At 34.7% G+C, this 25,930-nt stretch overlaps 3 protein-coding genes across 3 annotated transcripts; all 3 read left to right on the plus strand.

Annotated features, from left to right (window-relative positions):
* Positions 1 to 657: 657 nt before the first annotated feature.
* LOC129240127 (whirlin-like) lies at positions 658 to 9,313 on the plus strand. Its single transcript, XM_054875662.1, has 5 exons — positions 658 to 735; positions 5,597 to 5,683; positions 8,656 to 8,847; positions 8,926 to 9,018; positions 9,091 to 9,313. The coding sequence occupies exons 2-5, from the start codon at positions 5,630 to 5,632 to the stop codon at positions 9,217 to 9,219; spliced, it is 468 nt and encodes a 155-aa protein (XP_054731637.1). The 5' UTR covers positions 658 to 735; positions 5,597 to 5,629; the 3' UTR covers positions 9,220 to 9,313.
* Positions 9,220 to 18,542, plus strand: LOC129240125 (serine/threonine-protein kinase fray2-like). The gene is made up of 2 exons (XM_054875659.1): positions 9,220 to 10,529; positions 17,146 to 18,542. Exon 1 carries the CDS (start codon positions 9,319 to 9,321, stop codon positions 10,366 to 10,368), a length of 1,050 nt encoding a protein of 349 aa, XP_054731634.1. The 5' UTR covers positions 9,220 to 9,318; the 3' UTR covers positions 10,369 to 10,529; positions 17,146 to 18,542.
* A 954-nt stretch (positions 18,543 to 19,496) lies between these two features.
* Positions 19,497 to 25,082, plus strand: LOC129240126 (tetratricopeptide repeat protein 36 homolog). The gene is made up of 3 exons (XM_054875661.1): positions 19,497 to 19,924; positions 24,645 to 24,817; positions 24,914 to 25,082. Exons 1-3 carry the CDS (start codon positions 19,603 to 19,605, stop codon positions 24,983 to 24,985), a joined length of 567 nt encoding a protein of 188 aa, XP_054731636.1. The 5' UTR covers positions 19,497 to 19,602; the 3' UTR covers positions 24,986 to 25,082.
* Positions 25,083 to 25,930: the final 848 nt, after the last annotated feature.

Below are 25,930 nucleotides of genomic sequence, written 5' to 3' on the forward strand. Positions count from 1 at the left end.
TTTGGTACATGTTGTTACTCTACTCACTGTAAGTCTACATCAACTCAATCACAAACCTTCCAGTAGTGTCTATTCTACTCTATTCATGTCTATTACTAGTCTTTGATTACCTGCTATTTAATTTATATATACATATAGATATACATACATACATACATACATGAAACTGTGATTAATACCTCTGTTAGTACTTACTTATGCTATTTACTTACTACTACCTTCTAACTTAGACTCTATATAGTTTATTTAGTATTAACTTTAGTATTGGTACGAATAAACCTTAAAATTATGTTAGTAAAAATCTAAAACAAGCAAACCAAAAAAAAAAAAATTAAATAAAAAAATACAAGAATCGTTAAATCTCTCTCAATTTGTTCAATTTCGTTTTTTAATTCTTATGCATTTTCTTTCTTTCCTCTTTCATACCTTAACTTATGATTTCCCACTCCCAATTCGACCGAAATGAAATAATTGCATAAAACCAAATTTAAAAAAAAAAAACATCCTACTCGAAACCAATCAACCGTAATAAATGCTGAATGAAATTTTGCAATCGATCAAATCAACCAATCCAACAAAAATCAACCAAATCAACCAAAAAAATATGTGTGTTTGTTTTTTCTTTTTTCTCGTTTATTCATTGTGCATTTTCAGGGTGGCTACTTAGATGGACTACGTTCACATTTGGGTGGTTTAACACAACGTGTCAAATCATGGTATTGGGGACGGCCTCTTGTAAGTGCAATTGTATTTTTCATTTCCCATTTTTTCCTTTTGCAACCAGCAACAACAAATACAAACAAACAAACAAGAAATTTATTAAAATCCACAAATATAAACAAACTTATAAATTCTTATTCGCCTGCAATGACTATTAACACATATTAAACTTAACCTAACTTAACTTAACTCAACTTAATTAATCAATTAACTTAACACGAATGTTGAACTAAATCTAATCTGAATTGAGTACCGTTAATTGCGTAAAATTAATAATTATATCGTATTGTTGCATTGATTTGTTGCACTGCATTTACCCTTCAAATATTCTTAAAAAAACCTCAAAGAATTGTTAATTGTCTAACTTGCACTGTCGTTAGCAAAGTGTAAACTGTTTGTAGGCTTGTTTGTAATAGAGTTTGTCAACTGAAACGCCTACAACATCCATCCTCTATGTCCTTACACTCATACACACCCACCGCAAGTTTGTTTCTTAAATCTTTTGTTTGAACATTCGCTGCTTGCTTACAATTTCAAAATGTGCACAAGCACAAATTTACAAACCGTACACAGCCATAAGCCACAAGCCACGCTCCATGCATACATCGCTGCATTCGTGCATACATACATTCATATTATGTGCATATAAATTTTTTATTTCTCCGCCTCCATGACTCATGTCCACGCACCAACACACAGACACCTCTGTCTATCTCATCTACATACACATAAACATCTGCCTTCTTATTATTATTATTAATTTTTCTTTTGTTTTTGTGGTGTTCCAATCCACTCCATTCCATACCATTTCCCATTTTATTAACTCTTAAAAGTAAAAAAAAAAAATATTTCATAAAATATGCAAACGAATGTAAGTATTAAAAAAGTTGTATTCTTATAAAATAAAAAGAATTTAATCAATTTATGCGCCATTATTGCAAACTAAAAAATCACGTTGCATACGTAACTATGTTGTAATTAATTAAAACACTCGACAGCTTGAAAAATATAATTGCACAGTTCAGCATGAGTCACCCAAAATTACCGGAATTACTTAAGCGACATTGGTTTGTAGACTACAAAACGCGGAGTGAACAACTTTGCTTCGCGAGTTAGGCCATAATTAATTTCTGCTGCAAGTAAAATGTGTAAAAATATTAAATTAATTTAAAAAAGGATTCCATTTATTTTGAAATAATACAAACTAAAGACTTCTGACATTTCGTTTAAGCATTTCACTCAGTTCTCAGCAGTTTCTTTATTCCATTACTTGAAGTGAATAAATGAGAGAATGACAAATATGTTTATTGCTATTATTATTTTTTTTTTTGCATCAGGAGCATAAACTGTTTGCCTAGTTGCGATGCGATTTCTTAATGGACAGTCAAGTCATGCCAGCTACTTACTTTTTTAACAGAGCTTTCGATAGAGCAGTTCACAAGTTGACGTCCAAACTTTCATAATCAGAACTTTCGTGTTAGATGGGGAAGCCCAGCTAGCGTGGGCCAATGAGTTTTCTGTATTTCTATAAGGTTTTCTCTCATAAAAGAAAAAGGGTCAATTTGTATCTCGATTTATGAATATCGATAAGTCTCCTCAATGCTACTCATGACCATGGCCTTCATTTTTAAATTTTAATTTGCGCAGTCCACCGCCTGTCTTTGCTAAAGTAAACGTAATAGAACTGACTTCAAATTCAGAAATTTGCTACACGAACAACTAAGTCGATTCCTTCTAGGAAAAGAAGCATTGAAAAAAGCATTCTCAAGGTGTTTGAAAATGGATAAGAAAGAAAGAAAAAGGAAGAGAACAAGGTTCGTCGCAAATTTAGGACAATCTGGACGAAATTGGTACACAAATAATAAGGAATTTCTAATATAAAAAAAGCAGAACCATATAAAATCACACTTTTGAGTCCTGGAACCCGCCGTTTGGCTACTCAAGATGAAGTGACGCCTCCATAAAAGTCTCAGTCATAAAAATAAATAAGTAGTTTTCCCATAGCATCCGGCCTGTGATAGGCAATGATAATTTTCCAGGTGCATTTCTGCTTTGAAAAATCTTTAATAAGCAACATCTGTTCTTCACAAGCGACACAAAGCTCCAAGGCTACCTCTTTGGAGGACAACATCAGAAAAGCGCACTGGAATTGTGGTACTACTGGATAGCTTAAGGCGGCGCGACCAGGCCAAATCCATAATTTTTGCTGTCAATGGCTATATTAGCATCAGCCAACTCTGCTCGCCTTTATGTCAATCGAGAAGCTCCACTAGAGAACTGAAATGTCGTGATTCATATGCAAAAAATATGAAAATAATTATGGCCCACTCAACTGAAATCTTTAAAAGTCATTAAAAGTTAAAAACATATCACTTTTGCATCAACGCATTTTACAATTTATTTCTAATATTCATTGTGTTTACTTATTTTTAGTATTTAATATTTTATTAATTATTTTTAACTACATTCTAATCTGTGTACGTTTAGAATAGATTTAGTTGCTCCACATTTAAAATTAGTTAATCACTTATGATTGTGTGCCCTTTTTGTTAGACGCGGCCTTTTGGCATCTGACACCCTAGTTTGAGTTATGAATACTATTTTTGGTAGTTGTAGTTGTAGTTATGTTTATAAAGCAAGTAGCCCAAATTTTAGTTAGCGCTTTTAGTTTAGTAAATGTTTTAGATTCACTTAAGTACAAAATTGCATTAGCACGACACAATACTTACATGCATACATACATACATACTTACTGCGCTTAGCATCCACCTCGCTTAGTCGTGCATCAGCTCATTTCAGTCAAGTGATAGCAACTGTCCGCATATCATTTATCAGCAACACCGTCATTTATCACAAACGAAAATTATGCAGAAAAAAATATTTACCTTACATATACATGCGCTTGTGAGACGCGTAACTGTGCGTTTATTAGCGAAAAAAGAACTGAGAGAAAAATACTAATTCAGCAAATTCGTATGAGATTTGCTACAATGAATTTCAGGTTCAAATGTGAAATTCCACTAAAATACCAGCGAATATTTTTTAAAATGCTTAATTCAAATAAAATAGAAGGAATTTAGTTTGCTAATAATCAGCCTTACAGCGAACTCCAAATACTCCAAATTCTCATAATCTGTTTATATTGCATAAAACTTTATTATGAACGATTTGAAATTGCTAAAAAATGTGTGTGGCATTTCCGAAATCGCAGTTATGTGCCAATAAGCCGCAGAACGACCTCGAAACCTGCAAATATTTTCGCCTGGAGAAATAGAATAGTGTTGTTCAAGCAGAAGTTCTCGGGATAAGAGACGCTTGCAGGATATTTAGAAACCATCCACAACAACTATTGGAAGTGTGTGTTTTTTCAGATAGTCAAGCAGCCATCTTAGCTTAAAGTCACCTATAGCCAATTCAAATATCTTCAGACAACGCAAAGAAGAACTTAAAGCTTTAACGCGCACGAGAGAATGATGACTCATCTGGGTACCTGGATGAACTGGCAAGACAGATGGCATCCTATAACGAATCTAAAGCGATAGAAATTGGTTGTCCTCAAGGCGTGCGCAAAAAGGAAGATCTTCTCCCTATTCCAGAAGCAGGCCGTTGACAGATGAACTAAATAGCCGATACATGGAAAAGATCTAAACAAACGTGGCCCAATTTCAACAAATCCAGAACTGACGAGTTGTTAAGGAAGCCACAAGCAGGCATATTTAGAATTATGTCAACAATAAACGGCCGCTTTCCTTTGCGAGAAGATAGATCCAAAAGCTGAAATCAAGAAGAATCTAGGGAAACAGGTTTTCACTATCTGTGTGCGTGCCCAAGTCTGGGTGCTCTACGACACAGAATGCTGGGGGAATTCTCAACGGTTAGCTTGAAAGGAATTGCAGAAAAGAAAATAGAGGACATAGGCAGATTCATAGTCAAATCAAGATGGTTCGACTAATAAAAAGCAGTTACTCTAGAAGTGGTGTATCAAAATGGAATCTTTCGTACTAATTGGGTCCGGGCTGTGTCACTCCGACAACATCTCCACCACCACTACCACCACCACCACCACCATGACCATATGAAGGTCTTTAAATAAAAGAAAAATTTCATTAACTTCACACACGTAGCTCGCTTTATATCACTTCTTATCACCCTTTCTTTAGTTGTACTCGCAAAATATATAATTTACTTTTGAGTAGACGGTGTCAAAAACTTAACTTTTATAATTCGTTCAAGAAAGCAATTAAATTCGATGTCCGTTCGCTGTCTGTCAACCCTCTCGTATTTGGCTACTTTCAAGTTATTATTCAAAAACTTACGATGAATAAATTTCGCTGTAAATTTCCACGTCGCCAACGCTTCTTCAGTATATAAATAAAATATTTTTTTCTCTGCCCAAGTAGTACAGAATTTTCGAAAAATTTCATTTTATGCATAGATACATACGTGCATACATACATACATATATGTTACAATAAACACATAAGAATAATTTTTCAGTCTCGAAACCACTGCAAATTTTTACAAAAAGTTCAAAACAAAATTTAAGATATTAAAAAAAAATTAATATATTAAAATTTAAAAATTTGTTTCTAAAAAAATGCATTATTCTTGAACACTTTTTGTTGAACTCACCATTTCTTATGCAAAAATATTTCTTTATTACTTTTTTATCTTCAAATTTTTGCCTACTCTGCAATTTGCATACATAAAAAATTCACACACACAAACGAAAAACTCTTCAACTCAATTTTGAACACAAATGTAAATTTGAAACGAAACCAATAATTGGCCTAAAAATTTGCAATTTAAACCAAACCTTCAACCAACACAATTCGATATTGAAAATCAAAAAATACAAACCAAAAACGCAAAATAGGAGTTGGCCACAAAACTTTCGAGAAGTTTCGATATGAAGGAGGAAGGAGGCACACTGCTGGGCGACAAGGGTGTACGCAGGCATCAGGTGAGTGCTGGCATGCCAGAGGCGTGGTAAGAAAGTTAAATGTTAAGCGAAAACTTACTTTATTTTCAAATAATAAAATTAGTATAAATTTTAAGTGAATATGAGAGAAAATTTGCAAACATTCGAAGCTTTGAGCAGCGAAAATTAAAAAAAAAATGAAGGAAAATTTGCAAATACTCGATGCTTTGAGCAGCCACAATCGAAAAAAAATTAATGAAAATTTGCAAACATTCGAAGCTTTGAGTAGTGAAAATTAAAAAAACATATATTTTTATTTAAAGACGAAATCATTTTTAATTAACTGCTATGTGAGAGATGGCAACAAATCACATTTTCAAAATATGAACTCACACGGCACTCACTACATAACTCACACAAATTAAAAAAAACGAAATTTTTTTCCATACAATTCTCAATCGTTTAGTCAGCCAATCATAGACTCATCCGCAGCCAAACGTCATTCAAAGACTACATTTCGCGCGCTCTCTCTCTCTATCTCTCTCTTCCTGCCGCCTTCACTCTTTCTAACACAACTCACTAATTTTGCATCCGAATATTTTCAAATGATTTTCAGAAATTTATTCAATAATTTCGTTCACTGCATTCTTCAATATGGTTTTCGTAAATTTTTGTTGGCATTGAAATCGGCTACGCTTGTCTAAATATTATATAAATTTTTGTTGATGTTCAAAAATAAACACCCTGTTATTATGATTATACAAATATATTCCTTAGTTACCAATTTTGCTGCCTGCTAATTTAATTAACCAACTAGAAAACTCTCACCTATATTAGTTAGTCAATATCTCAGTCTTACTAACTAGTTTTATTATTTTGTCTAACTACTTATTTTTACTTATTTCTAACAAGGATATCCACACACTGCTACACCTACAATTTATAAAAAGAAACAATCAACACCAAATTTGAAATGAGGCTGATGGAACTTTTTCAAAATCTGCACAGCCGTTTTAATGGAGCAAAAGTGCTTAACTGCCCTTAGTACGCCTAGGGCCTGATGAAAGTATTTTCAGACAAAACAATTTCATTTATTATCAGAAGCCTTTTATTAGGCGCCAGTTACGCAAGATCTATAATAAATGTGATACAATTCGTTATCTATCTCGTGATTTGCCTTCGCTGATTACTTTTAGACCTACTTCTTTGGAACAACAGTAATGCCTCGTCACTCTGTCACCCAATTTTCTGAAAATGTGCACTCGCAGGCATACTAAATACATTTTCTAAACTTCTTGGAGTATATTGATAGCTAAAAGGTCCAACAAGTTCTTCTCTATTGAATAATAAATATTTTATTTATCGTATTTTTATTTTTATGTGTTGTCGAAGCTTACTTTGCTTTTATTTATTTGAATATATTTGCTGTCCCGAACTAATCTATAGTCGATTGGACTCTCAATCAGTATATGTCCAGCTAGAGAATGTACTTGGGTAAGGTTAGGTTATGGTGGTAGTTGGTCTTGACGACCAACTCACTTAGACCTTACAGGTCCGTTGCGATGCCATATGCGACACGGGAACCTCATTTATTTTTCTTCGTCGACCATTTTGTGGTTCTTATGAAGCGCAGCATTGTCCTACACCAGACAGTTCCGAAAGAGAATTGGAAAAATATTTACCTAGAAAACCTGCTCTTATTTCAGCTAAGGCTGGACAATGACAAATGAAGTGTTCACCTGTTTCTTCCCCTTCCCCATCTCTACAACTTCTACAATATTCATGGGACAAAATTACTATTCTCAAGGAATGTCTTCGTCCTTCGAGATATCGTTTCTTGAAGGGAAAATTAGCAGCCTAGCTGTTATGCCCATGCCCTATGGGCCTCTTGAAAAATGTTATTCTTAATTATTAATTTGCTCATGGCCATAGATATCCACCATTGAGCAGTACTTTTCCTGGCTAACTCATTGGCTTTTCCTCAATATCTCTGTGCCCCGAACCCAAATAAGACTGACCTTATGTACGACACAACTTATAATATAATTTAGGGCTAGTACTCTGATCTTAGTATAGCCGCAGTCATCGACTTAATGGCCGACTGGCTACCCAAGAACATATTTATAGTCAGTCGTTTTTGTTACGGCCTGGGTATTTAGATACGTAATCACTTTTTTGTAGTTAGAACTTCTGCCTGATAGACGCTGCAGTAGTCTGCTTGTCGAACGGATAGTTCAAATCTTAATGCCTTCGAAAATACTCCATAGCCAAATCGTCTAGCTCGGAGCCATCTGTATAGAAATTTAAGATCGTAGTTACGGGGTTGTGAAATATCTGAATACTTTAAGATGTGAATTGTATTTTTAAATTCCTGCTGATGTTGGATAAGACGCCTAACCATCTTAATGAGGAGCTATTTTTCACCATCACGATCTGTTTATACCTTATACAACTATTGAACCTCTACAAGCTGTGTTTCGTCGACGCTATCCAATTCTGTAGCTCTGTCCGATTTGAAATACGGAGAGGCTTAAGTAAGAGTAACTCCAAGAATGTGCAGTATTCAGACTTTCGTCGACTCCTTGTAAAATCATCTGTCGTTCGGAGTCGGCTTAAAACTGTAGGCCCCTCCATTTGTGGAACAACATCAAGACGCACACCACAAATCGGATGTAAGGCAGGGTCAAAGAATTTCATCACTAATTTTTAAATCTTTGTTCTAAACTTAAAAAAAGTATGAGTTTTTACCAATTTTTTGTTCTGAGTCCCTAGCAGTCTAAAGGGAATGGAACACGGTCCGCCTTATTTGTTGTTAAAATAAATTTTGTAAATAAATGTGGTTGGAGCCTGACCTATTTTCAACGGCATCCAATACCCTTACCGAGTAGATGCATAGTTCGCTTTATACAAAAAATGCATAATAAACTCAAAATAAGCGCACAGCAATGCACAAATCCATCATTATAAAATATTTCCGTTGTTGTTGTTCTCTTTCCGTTTTTGCAAATTTCCAGTCCATGCAACGCCTTTCAGCGGAGCAGAATGGTTCAACGACTGAACAAACACATGAACACAATCCAAACGTCGTACCTGATCATAGAGGCAACTTACACATTACTGTTAAGAAAACTAAACCAATTTTAGGTATTGCTATCGAAGGTGGTGCTAACACAAAACACCCGCTTCCTAGGATAATAAATATCCATGTGAGTCATTCATTTGCGACATCTATGTATGCCTTCAGGAGTACTAAACTAATTAATATGCAAACGTTTGTTATTCAGGAAAATGGTGCCGCATATGAAGCGGGCGGACTAGAAGTCGGGCAACTGATACTGGAAGTGGACGGCAATAAGGTCGAAGGCCTACATCATCAGGTATGTTTGGTCGCTTTCACTTATGTATTTCTTTTGCATTTCGTCTTTGTTCAATCATCTCTTCATACGTAGGAGGTTGCTCGCCTAATAGCCGAATGCTTTTCGAATCGTGAAAAGGCTGACATAACCTTCTTAGTTGTCGAAGCGAAGAAGTCGAATCTGGAACCAAAACCAACAGCGCTTATCTTTTTAGAAGCCTAACATTTGCTTGCCCTGCCGGCTAATGACGACCCTCTGGAACGACAAAAACTCGAGTTCCTTTTCGAATGGGGGATCGATTTAACGACAACGCCAAAACCAATGCCAACACCAATACCATTAACAAAAGCTAAAAATCCACCGCCACTGCCACTCAACATTAAATCCATCAATCCATCTCATCATTCAACATCGGCGACACAACGCACGACAATGACGGCGCCGCATCAGCAATCGTCACAACAACACGGTGCCGCAGCAACAACAACTAGAACACATACACCACACACGCCACAAACTACGCAACCGTCAATGGGGGCGACAGCATCACATGCGACGAGCGTCAAGTACACGAAAAGTCCAACACAACAGCAGCAGCATCAGCAACAACACCAGCGTACAACGCCAACATCGGCAGCACATGCGACTACAACAACACCTACAAAAAGTACACATCAACAACAAAGACTGACACCAGGCGATCGCACGAGAGCGGCCAGCACAAAAACCACAACACCAACAGCATCGGCGCCGACATCTCGGGAACACACTCCAACACGCAGCACACAATCACAATTACAGTCACAGTCACAGTCACAATCGCAATCACAACAACATCAACTTCAGCGTCAATCATCAGCAAAACGTCACCAAACATCACACACAACACAACAAAAACCACAACAACAACAACAATCGCACGAGCAGAGACGCGATCTCGATCGAAAAGACTCGCAACGCGAGCGTGATCGCGCGAAAGAGCGTGAGCATGAACGCCAGCGAGAGCGTGAAGATAATCGCGAGCGCGATCGAGATCGTGATCGTGCACGTGAAATGGAGCGCGAACGTGAGTATGCTTACGAGCGATCGCGTGATTACCAAAGTGAGCGCGAGTATGCACGCGAGCGTGAGTATGCTGCACGAGATCGTGAATATGAGCGTGAATGCGAACGCGAACGGGAGCGTGAGATGTCACGTGACGCACGCCAATGCGACTATGAACGTGAACGTGATTACGCACGAGAACGTGACTATGAACGAGAACGCGACTCTGAGCATGAACACCCACCGCCATCAGCACACACACAACATCAACACCAACAGCAACAACCACATTACAATAAAACAAATTATAATTCCGTTTACCAGTAAAAAGAATGCAACAAAAACAAATACAATACTAAAACCAAGTACGAATTTGAGAAATTTTTGCTAACGAAATTTACCACCAACAACAAAATCGAATGCTTGAAAACTGAAATATCAAATGCAGTAACAACAACAAAAATAACAACAACAACAATAGCAACATGGTACAAACATAACAAAATGAACAAAATTTTAGAAAACGGTAAAAAATACAATAATAGCAACTGCGTGAAATAGGAAAAGGAAATAAATTTGAATTGTGCAAACTTTGTAACTTCCCTGCATAAAATAAATATTTTGTAATTCCCTACTGCAATAGGCCAACCCAACTCTAGCAACAACTCCTATAGCATCCCAACAAATAAAACTAACTGCATAGTGCCGCCGTTCGTTTCACTTCAAGTTTCCCACTCCAATGACGCGCTTTAATTTTTATGCCTAACGCTCTCAGATAATCGCTTCGAAATTCTCTCTTTCATAGAAAAAAATATACAAAAAAATTAAAAAAAAATGTTTTGTGTGCTCAAACGGTTATAATTTTTAGCTTTTGTACACTCGCTAAATATATTCTTGTTTTCATTTCTTTTTTTACAACACTAACAAGCCACACAAGAGATACTCAACAACGTGGACATTCATTTTAAAGATTTTTTGTGCCTGAAGCCTTACAATTGGATGCTTATAGTGTTTTAGTGCTAATGCTTTAAATGCTTCAAATCATGCACACGGGTAGCTATTTTTCAGAAGTTATACCAAAAAATTTCTTCTACAAAATTTGTATAGATTATATGCCATACCATACCAATCGGGCTATTCCAATAGCTGAGGCTCGATTTATTTCGGATTTTGAAAAGTTCACAATCGACCGGTTTTAGAGCAGCCAAAGTTCTACAAATTTTTTTCTCAGTATAAAACCAGCTCCGTGTGCCGCTTTGCTTTATTGAATATAAAACTTTGGAATATATTCGTATCAATAAAACACTGCCACGAACAAAACATAACAGTTTACACTTTTACACGATTGAGTATCTCAAACAGACACGAAACTCACAAACGAACCCAACAAAAATACTGAAACACTGAGGCAACTGAAACAAGAAAAACAAACATGCAATCCAAATACAATAGAAAAAATATGCGAAAAAGTAAAAAAAAATATTAAAAAAATAAAAAATTACAAAAAAATGCATAACGTACACTAAAACAACAACAACCCTCAACCTGAAAACCCAAGTACTTCTCCACACTCTCTAAATAATATCCCAAATTTGTTAAACGAAGAAATGAAACTTATTTACTGCAGCGTAGGTGCTCTTCATATATGCAACGCTAGTCTCTACTATCTATGAATGTACGCCATAGGCTAAACTATATATTACTTATGTATGCGTAATTATGTAAAACTAAATTATATTCTATGATTAATTATATTTATATACATGTATCAGTTAACTGTAGTTTGTACTTGTATGTTAAAATATGGTAGATTTGTGTGACTTAAACTGCACACTTCAACTCCTTGTACTTTGTGCTTCGTACTCTATGTATACTAACTTAGTTCGAAACTCTGTATTCTCAATGAGTAATCAAGCAGAAATACAACGGATATGCTTTGCTGCGCAGTAATTGCCTAAAGAGCGCTGAAATAATTTTCAATTTTATTCAATGGTAATTGATTGCATACTTATTTAGTGTAGCATACTTTTAGGCATCAATCTATACTGGGCAGCAAATGAATCCGCTACTTGGCCTTGGTAACCAAGAAAATGCCAGGCACAACTCAAACGCACTGCAAATAATCACAAAATACATTTATACACCTCCCACAGACATACGCACCCACACAACCGTCTGCAGTGCACAGTGAAGAAGAACAAACTTTTATATTGTCTGATTACTTGTATGTATGTATGTAGTTCGAAGTGAACACTAGCAGCTTTATACAGGTGTGTATGTTTTTGTACTTAAGTGAAAATGTTTTGCGGGATATTTTGTGGAGAAGACGTCAATGCATATAACGAATAGTTGGAATGAAACAAGGTAAAAAAGGTTGAAGAAATGCAAACTGCACAGGTATATACATAAATAAAACGAAGAAGCAAAAAAATATCCCAATGCTAAAACAAAAGCAAACAAACAAATATTTATTAAAAAAACCCACCTAAAGACATTACTTAAGTAAAGCTCAGAGACCGAGGAGGAAGGCAATGTCGATAATATCTATGTATGTAGTAGTATATAAACCACACACCCTAACCCCACTAAAACAAATAAATAATTAAGCGAACCACACACTCACAACCAAAAACCCCTTAGAAAGCACCACCTTAACCCCTATTAGTATGTGAAGCAAATAATAGGACAAATAGTCTAAAAATAGTTGATAGTAAATGAAAATAATTAGCGTGAACGACTGCACGAAGATACAAACGAACGATAGGCAAGTAGGAACGCGGGAAATGAAACATTTCTGAGGGATATCCGGAATTAAAATAATAATAATCGGCGCGTTGTAGCACAAAGTCAGAGTTACAATTAGAAACCTCTACTTAAATAAATAGTATAAATACCATAAAAAATTCACATACAAATCTTAGTACAATTACGCACTGCACTTTCAAGAAATACGAAAAACAAGCAAATTTCGCAAAAACGCAAATATTCGCTAACAGCGCAATTTAGCAAAAAGCCATAAGGAAGTAATAACCAATATGTATTTGCAAGTATCTCTCACTTGGTAAACGAGTTATAAACATTAACTGAAAACTAAATTTAGAAACTCTAAATACATTAATCAACAGCAAACAAAAAAATTATCGTACGTACATCTTAAAAAACGCATGCAAAACATCAAAGCAGAATAAAGGCAGATAAAGCAGAGGAAAGCTGAAAGCTTAAAAATAAAGCAAAAAAAACAAAAAGCACAAAGAAAAAGAAAAACATGCAACAAAATGAGGTTGATTGGCATTAGAAAAAGGTAACTAAAAAGACAAAAACGTAATCGTTAAATAAGAGAATTGCAAAATAAACAGCCGTCAGGGCGCGAAAGGTAACGCTCAACAGCAACAGCAATATTAAACACCAACAACAGGGTTAGTTGCAGCCGCAACTAATTGTAATGCAACCGCTTTGCTAAATTATGTAGGAAACAGAATAAAATTTGAAAACAAAGGTAGCACAAATAAAAATTCGAACTTGAAAAAATTTAGTGACAAATGTATTTCTTAGTTGAAAAATCAGAAAAAATTGAAATGTAACGTAACGAAAAACTGGCAACATTTTGCCACATGTAAAAATTTGTTCCAAATTTTATGCGCTTTTAATGTCACCGCAGACGTCAGCATGCAAGTACACACGCACACACACGTGTGTCATGCTCATATGTATGTGTGCGCAATGTTTGCGGTGACAAAAAACTCCCACAACCCCACCTCTCCTCTAATCTTGTTAAATACTACCAACTAATCTTGAAAAATTTGCTGTCCATTTATTTTACGTCTTGTAAATATTTTCGGCTTTTAGAGATATCGTAACAAAGTTATCAGAAGAGGGAAAATAGATTTTTTAACAATAGAAAAATAGCATTTCGGTAAATATTTCAATATTTCACAATTTGGGAAATCGAACAAATCTAAACAATCAAAGTAAATGCGTTTTGGTTGAGTGTGTTTGTGATGAAATGCGAAGTGCTACAAAAGAATTAAAAAAATTTACAGCAAATGTGGAAAAATAAGTTTCTCATAATCCTATCAACAAACTTTCCCTTAATTGGGGTGGAATTCCACTTCCTGCATTAGAAACATTAGCCATTATTTTAACCTCAGAATTATCAATGAATTTAAATCAATTTGGTTTTAATATTTTAGTTATTTAACTTGTTTTACTAATGGTATGGATAATTCAGGTCGGCGTAACCGCATGGGTTGATGCGTGACTACTATTCGGAATTCGTAGTACGCAGGTTCAAATCTCCGTGCATGAAACACCAATATGATGGACAAAGTTTTTTCTAATAGCGGTCGCCACACGGCAGGCAATGGCAAGCCTCCGAGTGAAAAAGCTGCTCTGCCATGAAAGAGCTTCTTATAAAAAACCATTTGCCGTTCGGAGTTGGCTTAAAACTGTAAGTCCCTCCATTTGTGGAACAACATCAGGACACACACAGCCTTGATATCGATACTTTTACTTGTGTGTGGCATCGGCAAATATCGGTAAAAAGTGTCGCGCATACTCAGTACAGTTTTCAGCAAATACATATTTCAAATAATACATTTCAGAAAAATTTTGTTTTTAATTTCTATTATTAAACATAAACTAAATTTTTTAACTTTTGTTTGAATTTCACAAAGAATATTGCACAAAACTTAACTTTTTTACATTTAATTATGTTAATATGTCATAAGAAGAAAATATTTGACTGCTTGGCTGTTTTATTTTTGTGTGTAATTATATTTTGAGAAAAATTTTTCACGCTGCAAGTGCATTGGAGTAAATTTTTACGAAGTTTTTCCAAGCGGAAGATATTGGAGGCCTTTCAAAATCTCCACTTATCGAAATCAAATTACATACAAAATGGCGGTTATTGGACGAACGCCAGCGTAGAGCCCAAGTACAATTTGTGTATGTAACATTGAACTCGCAAAATAATTTTTGATCTTTCAAGAAGATAAATCCATATCAGATACCTACAACAAGTTAAATAACGATACCTAAACCCATCACTTTAACGTAAGCCCTAAAATAACCCAAAATCGGCAGTATTTTATGCTTAACTAATTTCCTAACATGAAATACTTTTTCATCGCGATTTAGTATTGTAAATAGGAGACATTGAAATGGAATCGCATATGTAATGTAAGACATATGTATATTTGTATAGTACCTAATCATTGCGATTTTTTTTTTAATTTTTGGAAAAAAATTTAATATTGAAATTTTACAAACAAGAAAATTCTAAAAGCAAGCAAGGAAAAGCAAAAGACATGGAAAAGTAAGATTGTTTTACCAAAGAAAAAATTATTTAGATAAAAAATGGTATTAAGAATAATTTTGTTGACTATTCATACGGCTAATTATTATTATTCTTATTATTATGAATTATTGTCATTGAAGTTATTCTCTATGATAATTAAGCTAAGTTAGTTATGTATGTATGTACATTTGAGGCAGAGGCAAGTGAGTGTCAGCAGAAAACTCTCTCAGTCAAAGGTTGATATTAAATTTTTGAAATTATAAAAATACCGAAATTAGAAAGAAAGAAGGAATATTGAAAATATGTGAAGTTTTTGAAAATTGCACAAAAATTATTAATTAACTCGAAATAGTCGAATGGAATTTATGGTGAAGACACGAATAGCACTGCTTAGAATTTCGCATGCGTGAGAGGTAAATTTTAGCTTATACACATACATATATCTTCTATACATACATGCATATGTAAAATATTATGCTAACGTAAATATATAATTAAAAATATATATATTTTAGAGTAAAAGCTACAAATATAATAAAACACACAGGAAGCCAACGGTAAAGGAAAACCAAATTGAGGAAAGCTAAGCTACTTAAAAATTAGATTAAAAATATAGCTATGTAAGTAAATACTAAACGGTATACAGCAAAAACAAAGGAGTATAACAGACGCGTATACACACAAATATATATACAACTGGCTTATATTGACATGTAAAGGCGCGCTTGTATTTGTAGTGGAGTACGGCATGCAGCGCTCTTTGTATGCTAGAACTGTACATGTTTACTTATACATAAATACATATACATATGCAACATCAGCACTAAGTATGTAATAAGCAAGCAAATACATACATACATATGTAAAATGGCATGCAATCGCTACATCTAAAGAATTTATTCAATTCTTAAAAAAAAAAAAATATATATAAGCAATTCTCAACAATTCTCAACGCAAAAACAAAGCAACAAAAAACAAATTAAACTCTTTATTGATAAACGACAAAGATACATACATATTTAAATGGGCAAATGCATTTATTCATAACAAAAACAACCAAAGCAAAAGCAAATAATAAAAACAAACAAAAATTCACAAAATCGAATTCGTATATACATACATATACATATATACTTAGTTGCATGAAGAAAAAAATATTTATATAAGTATATGTAGACGCTAAAAGATGCATGCATACATTAAATATACATAAATAGTAGAAAGAAAGCCTGGAGCAATAACAAACTTAATATATAATAAATTAATATATTTAATGTAAAATAAAAGCAGCTGTATAGTAAAGTAAAAATGATTTAAAACAGAAATTTAACCCTTGCGATGCTGTAGATATGTATGTGTACAAAAGACAACAAAAAATACAAACATTAAATATTTTTGACTGCAAATTAATAAAAAAAAATGTATTTTAATAACTATTTAATTTTAGTATTTTTATTTTTATTGATTATTTTGTTTCGATATGTGAAATGTAGCTACATACATTTTTTGTAGTTTAAACTGAAAATTAATAACTTTTACTAGTTTATCGTCTATCGTCTTAATGTACTCGTAATTTTTACATTTATTTATTTGGTTTTTGTTTTTTTTTTTGTCGAAGTTGTGAAGCTTGATAGAAAAAAACATTTTTGCTGAAAATAAAAGTGTTTCAGTTTTTTAATTTTTTTTTAAATTAATATTAAATTCCTTTTAGCTGCAAATTATTATTAGTCCTTTGTTACTTTTTTTCTGATATTCTTCTTTTTCTTAATTGACGCGATAACCGCTTCTCGCGCATCGAATACTTTCAGAACCGGAGCGTTTGCATCGATTCGGACGACATGGCCCCTCCAACGTAGCCGCTGAATCATTCTTCGTTGCACTATGTCTACGCATCGTAAAGCTCATACAGCTCATCGTTCCATCGCCTGCGATACTCGCGGCAGCTAACGTACAAAGGTCCAAAAATCTTCCGCAGAATCTCTCTCTCAAACACCCCAAGGGACGCCTCATCGAATGCTGTCATCGTGCAAGCATCTGCGCCGTACGATAGGACAGCCATGACGAGAGCCTTATAAAGTTTTAATTTTGTTTCCCGGGATTTTACTAGTCAATTGCCTACTTAGCACTTGTTGGCAAAAGAGATTCTACGTTGGATTTCAAGGCTGACATTGATATCGATATTAGTGCTGGTTTCTAAATAAACGAAGCCTTTTACAACGTCAAAACATAACTGTCTACAGTGACGTGGGTGCCGATTCGTGAGTGCACCGACTGTTTATTTGATGACAGAAGGTACTTCGTTTTGTCCTCGTTCACCACCAGACCCATTCGCTTTGCTTCTTTATTAATTTTGGCAAAGACAGAACGAACAGCGAGGTTTTTAAGGCCGATGATACATTATTATTATTTTCTAATATTATTTTAGCGCTTTATTAAAGTATTAATACTTTTATTTTAATTTTTTTAATTTTTGCTTGCAAGAAAATTTAATTTAATTTCAAATAAATTACTCGTGCCTTGCTTTAGTTTCGAATTGACAAACTTTTCTTTGTCAATATATTTATTCATTTATTCTCATGATTAAGTTATAATTTAAATTACAAGCTAATATGCTCAAAGAGCAATGGCAATGCAGGGCTTCACGTGGTGTTTCCAAACTGTCCCCCATCCAAGTACTAAACGCGCTCGACGCTGCTTAATTTCGATGATCGGATGAGAACCTATGTTTTCAGCGTCGTATAATCGTCGTCACTCTTTGATAATTTATCGTCTCGCTTAATAAAGCGTACTCTATAGGCGAGATGAGAAAACGGCCCCATAAGTCATGCTCAGAGATCAGTGAAAGGTAGTAGGCATGGAAACGAGAGACTTGTTACACAAAGCTATTCGTCGCTATATGTTTTTAAAGCGCTTGAATCATAAAAGAGGAAAAGCCAAGAATGAGCCACGAGCCATAAGATGAAGCTTTTCCGGAAAATCAAGGCTCGAAGCAAATTTACAGAAAAGGCGATTTGATGACAAAAATTGAACAAGTGCAGTGAAAATGAAATTCAAGGAACCTTATATTTTTTTCTGCTCTCAGATAAATGTAATACATTTTTTTATTGAAGTTAATTTTTGTTTTGAAATTATAACTAACTCAGTAGCTTAACCAAAATTATTTAAGCTATTAATTTGCAGTTATGTAAACTATAAACAAAAGATATTATAATATACACATAAATATAAATATTAGTACATATATATAAATATAAATATGTAATAAATGCGTAAAGTATATATTATAAAAAACATATGTAAAAGTAACTAAATATTTAAAAATCTCAAAAATTAAAAATTATATAAAAAATTAATTAATTTCGTAACAACTGTATTTAAAAGTTAAAATTGAAATTAAATTAAATTAAATCATTGCTGATATTATATTTACTAATTAAATAGGAAAATGTATTAGAAGTGGCAAAACGTATATAAATAGCAAAAAGCATTAAAATAGCAATGAAGTAAACATAAAACTAATGACACAAAAAACAAAAAACATAATATAAAACTGAACATACACATATATACATATACATATAAAGTGCTGATTTACTATTACCGAATTATATTATAAAGATAATAACTATAATTGATATTACAATTATTTTATTTAATATTTAATTAAAACCAGATATCCGGAACAATGCAAGCAAATAACAAAAATTACGATTAATCACATTGTCCTTGGTATTTACATACATTCATAAGTTCAACAGAAAAAATACAACTAGAAAAGTAAAAATAAAAGCAAATACCGCAAAATACAAACAAGCAAAATAAGAAAGAGAAAGAAAATGAGAAAGCAAAGATATTATTCTTAACAAATTAAAAAGGGAAAAATTAATAAATTGTTTTTAAAAAATAAATATTTTTGGTCGTCTTCCTCATGTTTACCTAATTACCACATGAAAACGCATTGGAAGTTCGTGGAAGCGTTGCTCACACTGAATTTTCAACGAATTCTAATCAAAACATTTGCTTTCATTAAAGGCAAATCGTGCTTTCGAACCAGTTCCGCTGCCTGATTAGCATTACCGGCTTTTCAGCTGAGTCAAAGCAACTAATTTGTTTATCAAAATCAATTTGTGTAACTATTGCCTTCACGTACACTGTAGCCGTTTTTCAGTTTTCTTCAAAGCAGCCATTGAGAACAACGTATTTTCGTGATAAAAAACAAATCGCAGGCAAATTTTTATAAAATTGACATATGAAAGCATCCCGAAATGCCGCAAAACTTTACCCGCAACTGCCTTAGTGCACACGACCAACTAGTACTTGATTCCATTTTTAATCCCTTGGAGCTGACCTCGAGCGTGGCGCAAGTAATTCAACCCGAGTCTAGAGCCGATCTGGTCGATATCGAAGCAGACAGTGCAGAGGTGCACCAGTCCAAAGCTCTCGAAGTAAGTGCAATCAAATTGGCAGAGGAGGGTCAGTTGTCGGAGGCGCTTCAAGTGTTTGAACAAGCGCTCAACGTGGCACCAACACGCGCCTCTGTTTATAATAATCGCGCGCAGGCGTTGCGTCTGGCAAACCGAGATGAGGGTGAGTGTTTGGTAGTAAGAGTAATAAGCCATTGACACTAAGTAAGAGATGTGTTTAAAAACAAACAAAAAAAAAATCAAAAGCATTACAGAACGGTCCAGCTTCTATGTATGCGTCTACTCACTTTTCTCTGAACTTTGACAAAACAACTCTTCTGACTTTGGCACGAGCCAAAAACCATGGGAAATTTTTTTTTTTTATTTTTTTTTAATATTGCAGTAGACCACAGAAATGTAATACTTAATAGAAAGTGCAAAGTCGGCTCAAATTGTTTTGCTTAATGTCTAGATTTGTTCAAGTGGCTTGCAAAACATTTCCTACAACATGACTTTATAAACCGGCGCAGTTTGGCAGGCAGTGTACTACATCTTTGTTCACTTGTTCGGTTGGGCACTAAATACAACAATTTAATTAAACTTACTGAGGAGCCATCTAGCGTTGAGTAGCTTCAATTTGACTAGGGTAAACTTAAAACTTCTGGAGAAAAACCAGGCATGTAACAAAAAACAAAAACTAAATAAAAGGTAGCATAACTTAAAAAAAAAATGTCTTGCCCAAAATAAATAGCGCTAGCCGGGATTACAAGCGCAGTTAATTTTCATTAAAATTTGTTACGCGGGTTAGTGAAGAGCTGATTTGTTTATTGTATAGTTTTGTCACCAAATGATGGATCGCAGGTGATAAATACGGGTATTAGTTGCCCTGATACTAATTATGGGTTGGTGTCGAAATTCTGTATGTACAAAAGTCTAAAAACAAAATTCTGCTTTTTAAAAGTCTGCTTTTTAAAATTCTGCTTTTTTAAAATTCTGCTTTTTTTAAATTCTGCTTTCTAAAATTCTGCTTTCAAAATTCTGTATTACAAAATTCTGTATTACAAAATTCTGTATTACAAAATTCTGTATTAAAATATAATGTTAACAATGTTAAAGAGGTAATGTAATTATTTAATTTATTATTATTATTATTTTTTATTATTATTCGAGATATTAAATAAAAAATAATAATAATAATAATAATAATTTTTTCTTCAGTTTCGATAGAATCCACAGTATTTTTGCGTAAAACTTCTTTTCGCGTGGGCTGCCTTCGGCCGCGCTTCAAAAAAATAACCTTCATCAGTCCAACTCCGGCTACGCAATCCACAGTATTTTTGCGTAGAACTCTTCTAAAAAAAAAGAGGTTGTTTGTAAAGTCGGTTTACTGACGATAGTTTAACGTGACAGCGTCATAAGAAAATATTGATGGAATGGTTGCAATTTTCAAAACAAAATTTTAATTTTATTTGTTTGATAGATATTTTATATGGATATAGAGAAGGAGGTAAATGGAATTGCAATGGAATAGTTCAAGTTACATTTACACAAACGTGAAAAATGACGAAACATTTATCAAATTCATGAAAGATATGTTCAATTTCGATTGTGCATCAGACGTTAATAAGTCAACAACACTAAGAGGCACCATCATCGATTTGCCTTTTTCAAGACACTTTACACTCGAAACACTCCCTTTCACTTCCTACTTTTTCTATCATCGTCCTATTCTCAACAGAGAAATGGTTCATTACCATGCACACAGGGAGAAGGCATATGCAAATACAAGTATGTGAATTTATATACAAATGCGCATATACATACATATACATACATATGTATGCTCACTCAAGTAGGACAGAGCCAGATGTCGAACGTTGCCGAACGCGGGGGCCAATTGCGCTCTTTGTCGTTCGTTCCGCGCTCTCGCTTGCAGTTCAAGCACATTAGCTTACATTTGCTTGCGTACGGAATAGATTCGTATATTTGATATGTCCATATGACTTGTATGCATCTTTACATATAGATTTGTTCTTTTTGAAAATTTCGCGAAATTGTATATTTATATGCATGTTTATATACATATATTAGTATACAACATATCTTATAAGGTATATGGTAAATATTACCATACATTTTTTCCTTCATATATAATAAAAAAATTAATAATAATAACATTAAAACAACAGGTATTATTAACAAACTTGGTTTTATTTTAAATTCTTCAAGTAAATCAAATGAATAATAATCAATAAGAAGGCATATGCAAATACAAATACGTGAATTTATATATGTACATATGCGCATATACATACATATATACGCTCACTTAAGTAGGAGAGAGCAAGATGTCGAACGTTGCCGTTCGTTTGCTTTGTTCGTTCCGCGCTTTTGCTTGCAGTTCATTCAAGGTAACGGCAATGAGCAAGGTAACGAGAAATGAGCAAGGTAACACTAATGAGCAAGGTAACGACACGTTTTTTCGTGCGTGCAGCCAGCTAAATCGAATTATAAGACGTTATCACGTCAAAAAACGAACAGCTGCGAAGAATTATTAAGAAAAGAAATGAATTAAGTCACACTACATATTTAAAAAGAATTCCAAAAAATATTGTAATTGGCTAAACTAAAATATTGCTATCGCTTAAACATATACATATGTATATTTATGGAATAAAAGTTTATTTTGTTACTTCTTGTATGACGAAAATCACAAAACTTGAATAAAGCAGAATTTTTCGCATTAAACATGCAGAATTTTGAAAAAGCAGAATTTTAGAAAGCAGAATTTTTTTGCAATTTACAGAATTTTGTCACCCAGAATTTTGTAATACAGAATAATGACACGCTCCCACTAATTATTTATTAAAAAAAATCATAAAATTAATTTCTCAAACTGCTCCGAAATATCAGAACAATTAATGTAATTTCGAACGTCTTAGTGCAAACTAGCATTGCATGCAGTCTTGTTGCGGAGAGCGGGAATGCTTCGTCTTGTCGTTTACCCAGATAAAAGACGAACGTCATAATGATGCGTCTAACTACCATTTTTCAAATATATTGGGCTTTGTGGCTAGGAGGACCCTCGTAAAAAGTCTTGCTCTCTGGGAAGGAGCGTTATGGAAAGCAAGTTAATTTATTAAGCCATGAGGGAATGCTCGCTTTGTGTTTATTGTTAAGACGAAGCATTTTACAGCATTCACTTTGATCGAAGAAAACGGATGTTATAGAGTGTCTCAAGAATCAATTTATTGCCTTCTCAAAAGAATGTTAATTGTGCACTGGATATGTAATATATATGGGTAACCCTTCTTGTGCGAATCAATCGCTTCTCAGATTTCTGAGCAAAAACTTCTTCGACGATCTGGTCTGAGAAATGGCTTCACTTAAGCCTATCCGCAGCTCTGCTTGCATAATGAATATAATCGTTAATGCTCAGACCACATTCTACAAAAATATATAATACAGGGTGGCTGATGAATTTTGCTACATTAAGAAACTCAAATAACTTTTTTTTTAGTGTATGGAATTCATTTATTTTTTTTTTCAAGTTGAAGGTCATTAAATTTTATTAAATGTAGCTTAACTAGTTTTAAAAATATTTGAATTTAAATGCCCCCCATGCTCGTTGACACAAGTGCGGCATCTTAGTAAAAAGTTGTTCATTGCTGCTTTGAGAGTTGCGACAGGAATAGCCGCAATTGTTGCCCGAATGGATTGTTTTAGTTCATCCAAATTTGTTGGCTTTGTTTTATAAACTTCTTGTTTACATAAACCCCACAAGAAAAAGTCAGGTGCAGTAAGGTCAGGCGACCTGGGGGGCCAACGAAATTCGGAATTTCTTGAAATCAGTTTATTGGGAAATTTTCGTCGCAACTCTGTCATAACAGTCTGGGCTATGTGAGACGTTGCCCCATCTTGTTGAAACCACACAGAGTTGAAAGGAATTCTCTTTCGGCGTAGTTCTGGATAGAAAAATTCTTTTAGCATTTTCAAATAACGGTCTCCAGTAACCGTAACGGTGTGACCATTTTCTTCAAAAAAATAAGGCCCGACAATACAGCGTGAAGAAACCGCACACCACACTGTCACGCGAAGAGGATGTAATTCCGTCTCGTGGAGTATCTGTGGGTTAGAAGTACTCCATATTCGACAATTTTGTTTGTTCACATTGCCGTTTAAATCGAAATGGGCCTCATCAGACATGAAAAGGCAGTTTAACATGTTTTGGTCTTCTTCCACCATTTGCAGGATCTTCTGGCAAAATTCCAAGCGAATCGGCAAGTCTGCTGCATTCAGTTTGTTAACCATTTGAATTTTGTAGGGAAATAAGTCTAAATCTTTGTGCATTATTGTTTGCAAAGACAGTCGGCTGACACCAAGTTGTGCAGATAAGCTTCTTGTTGAAACCCTTGGATTGTTTGTATAGCTGCAGCTACAGCAGCGATCGTTTCCTCCGTCCGAGCTGGTGGATTTCGATGATAAGGCCTTCTTGCGACTGTTCCTTGCTCAGCAAAATTATTCACCAGTCTCATTATGGTCCATCTGCTCGGGGGATCGCCGCCAAACATCCGCCTGTACTCTCTCTGTACCAAAACTACGGACTCCAGTGCGTGATAGCGGCGGACTATCCAAATTCTTGTTTGCGTGTCCCAGTTATCCATTTTAATAAATTTTAAAGATCAATCTGCAAATTAAAACAAAAATGGAACAGATAACTTAAAAAGAAAAAAAGTTATTCAATTTTTTTTGGTAGCGGCTTTCATCAGCCACCCTGTATAACGGCACATATTTCTCTATATATTCGAATTCACTTACAAACAAATCTAGTCTCATTCAGCAAAGTCACCTTTGCTCATTGTTACTTTTACTACATCTTTCTTTGTTTTCCGTTTTTTCACTAGATGCTCTAGCCGATCTCAACAAAGCGATTGAACTCGCCATCGAGCTCCCGCGTACTAAATCAACTGCTCTGTGCCAGCGAGGTGTCCTTTACAGAAAGCAGAACAATTTGGACGCGGCACGTAAAGATTTCGAGGCGGCAGCGCTATTGGGCAGCAGTTTTGCCAAAACACAGGTACTTGCATTACATATCTACATATGTACATGTATGCGTTCCATATTACATATTTATTTATGACATTTACTTCATTCTATGAAAAATCCTTTCCAGCTGGTGGAGATCAATCCATTTGCGGCACTTTGCAATCAAATGTTGCGTCAGGCATTCGATCAATTGAAGTAGAATGTATTATTGATACGGAATTTAGAATAAAAATGTGGGCACTCCACAACAAGTGAAGAGGAATAAAATGAAGACATTAACTATTTTAATTACATAATACGAGTGTTTAAATAGAAGCGAATTAAAAGCACTACTTCGAAAAAAATCGTTTGCACTGCCTCCTAGAATGCCGCAACAAAAACGCAGCAACAAAAAATTGAAAAGAAAAAATCAAAAATGTCGCTGCTACTAAAATAAGTTGCGGTAAATTGTGGTTATCTCGGCTATCCTTTTCATGCTTTACCCTGCGCGTGTGCGCGCCTTTGATTCACCTCAGTGGCCGACTGACTGGCCAAGTAAACAGGCTGCCTTTGGTTTTCGTATTTTTTGCTTACACTCACTTACAGATTGTGGCAAGGTGCGTTTTAACAATTCCGACAACAACAATAACAACAACATCAAACTCAAAATCAGCACATCAGCAACAGTTGCAATCGACACTCAGCAAGTCTCGGCTGCCGACGCGTCCCAGCAATTGGCACGTGGTATGCGCGCGAGCTCTTGGCTCAGAGCCTTGCGCTACACGAATGGCCTGCGATGGCAACTAGCCGCATGCAACATTTTGCTTTTGCTATTGCTATTGTAGCATTTGATGTTGTTGTTAATGTCGCTGCTGCTACAGTGATTATGATTAAAAGGCATTTACGAGCAGCGCGTTGCCAGCCACGCCGCCGAATGTCGAATGTCGGAAACTGAGCGCCGTGTGGCATAGCACTTCGTATGAAAACAACTGTTACGGTTTTGCGGCCACAACAACAAGACCAACCACAGATACCTTAACAGTTATTAAACGCAACACATGCCACAACAACAAAAGAAACAATCACTACATGGACGTCGGATATACGCACATACATACATACATAGGTGGCAAAGCAAAAAATCCCAAAACCGGCGGAGGGAGTT

Source organism: Anastrepha obliqua, chromosome 3 (assembly GCF_027943255.1).
Source record: "Anastrepha obliqua isolate idAnaObli1 chromosome 3, idAnaObli1_1.0, whole genome shotgun sequence".
NCBI lineage: Eukaryota > Metazoa > Arthropoda > Insecta > Diptera > Tephritidae > Anastrepha > Anastrepha obliqua.

Coding starts and splice junctions, on each gene's coding strand:
- LOC129240125 (XM_054875659.1), top strand. CDS start 9,319: ATGCCAACACCAATACCATTAACAAAAGCTAAAAATCCACCGCCACTG.
- LOC129240126 (XM_054875661.1), top strand. CDS start 19,603: ATGCCGCAAAACTTTACCCGCAACTGCCTTAGTGCACACGACCAACTA. Junction 19,925..24,644: donor TCTGGCAAACCGAGATGAGG/GTGAGTGTTTGG, acceptor TTTTTTCACTAG/ATGCTCTAGCCGATCTCAAC. Junction 24,818..24,913: donor GCAGTTTTGCCAAAACACAG/GTACTTGCATTA, acceptor AATCCTTTCCAG/CTGGTGGAGATCAATCCATT.
- LOC129240127 (XM_054875662.1), top strand. CDS start 5,630: ATGAAGGAGGAAGGAGGCACACTGCTGGGCGACAAGGGTGTACGCAGG. Junction 5,684..8,655: donor AGGGTGTACGCAGGCATCAG/GTGAGTGCTGGC, acceptor GCAAATTTCCAG/TCCATGCAACGCCTTTCAGC. Junction 9,019..9,090: donor TCGAAGGCCTACATCATCAG/GTATGTTTGGTC, acceptor CTTCATACGTAG/GAGGTTGCTCGCCTAATAGC.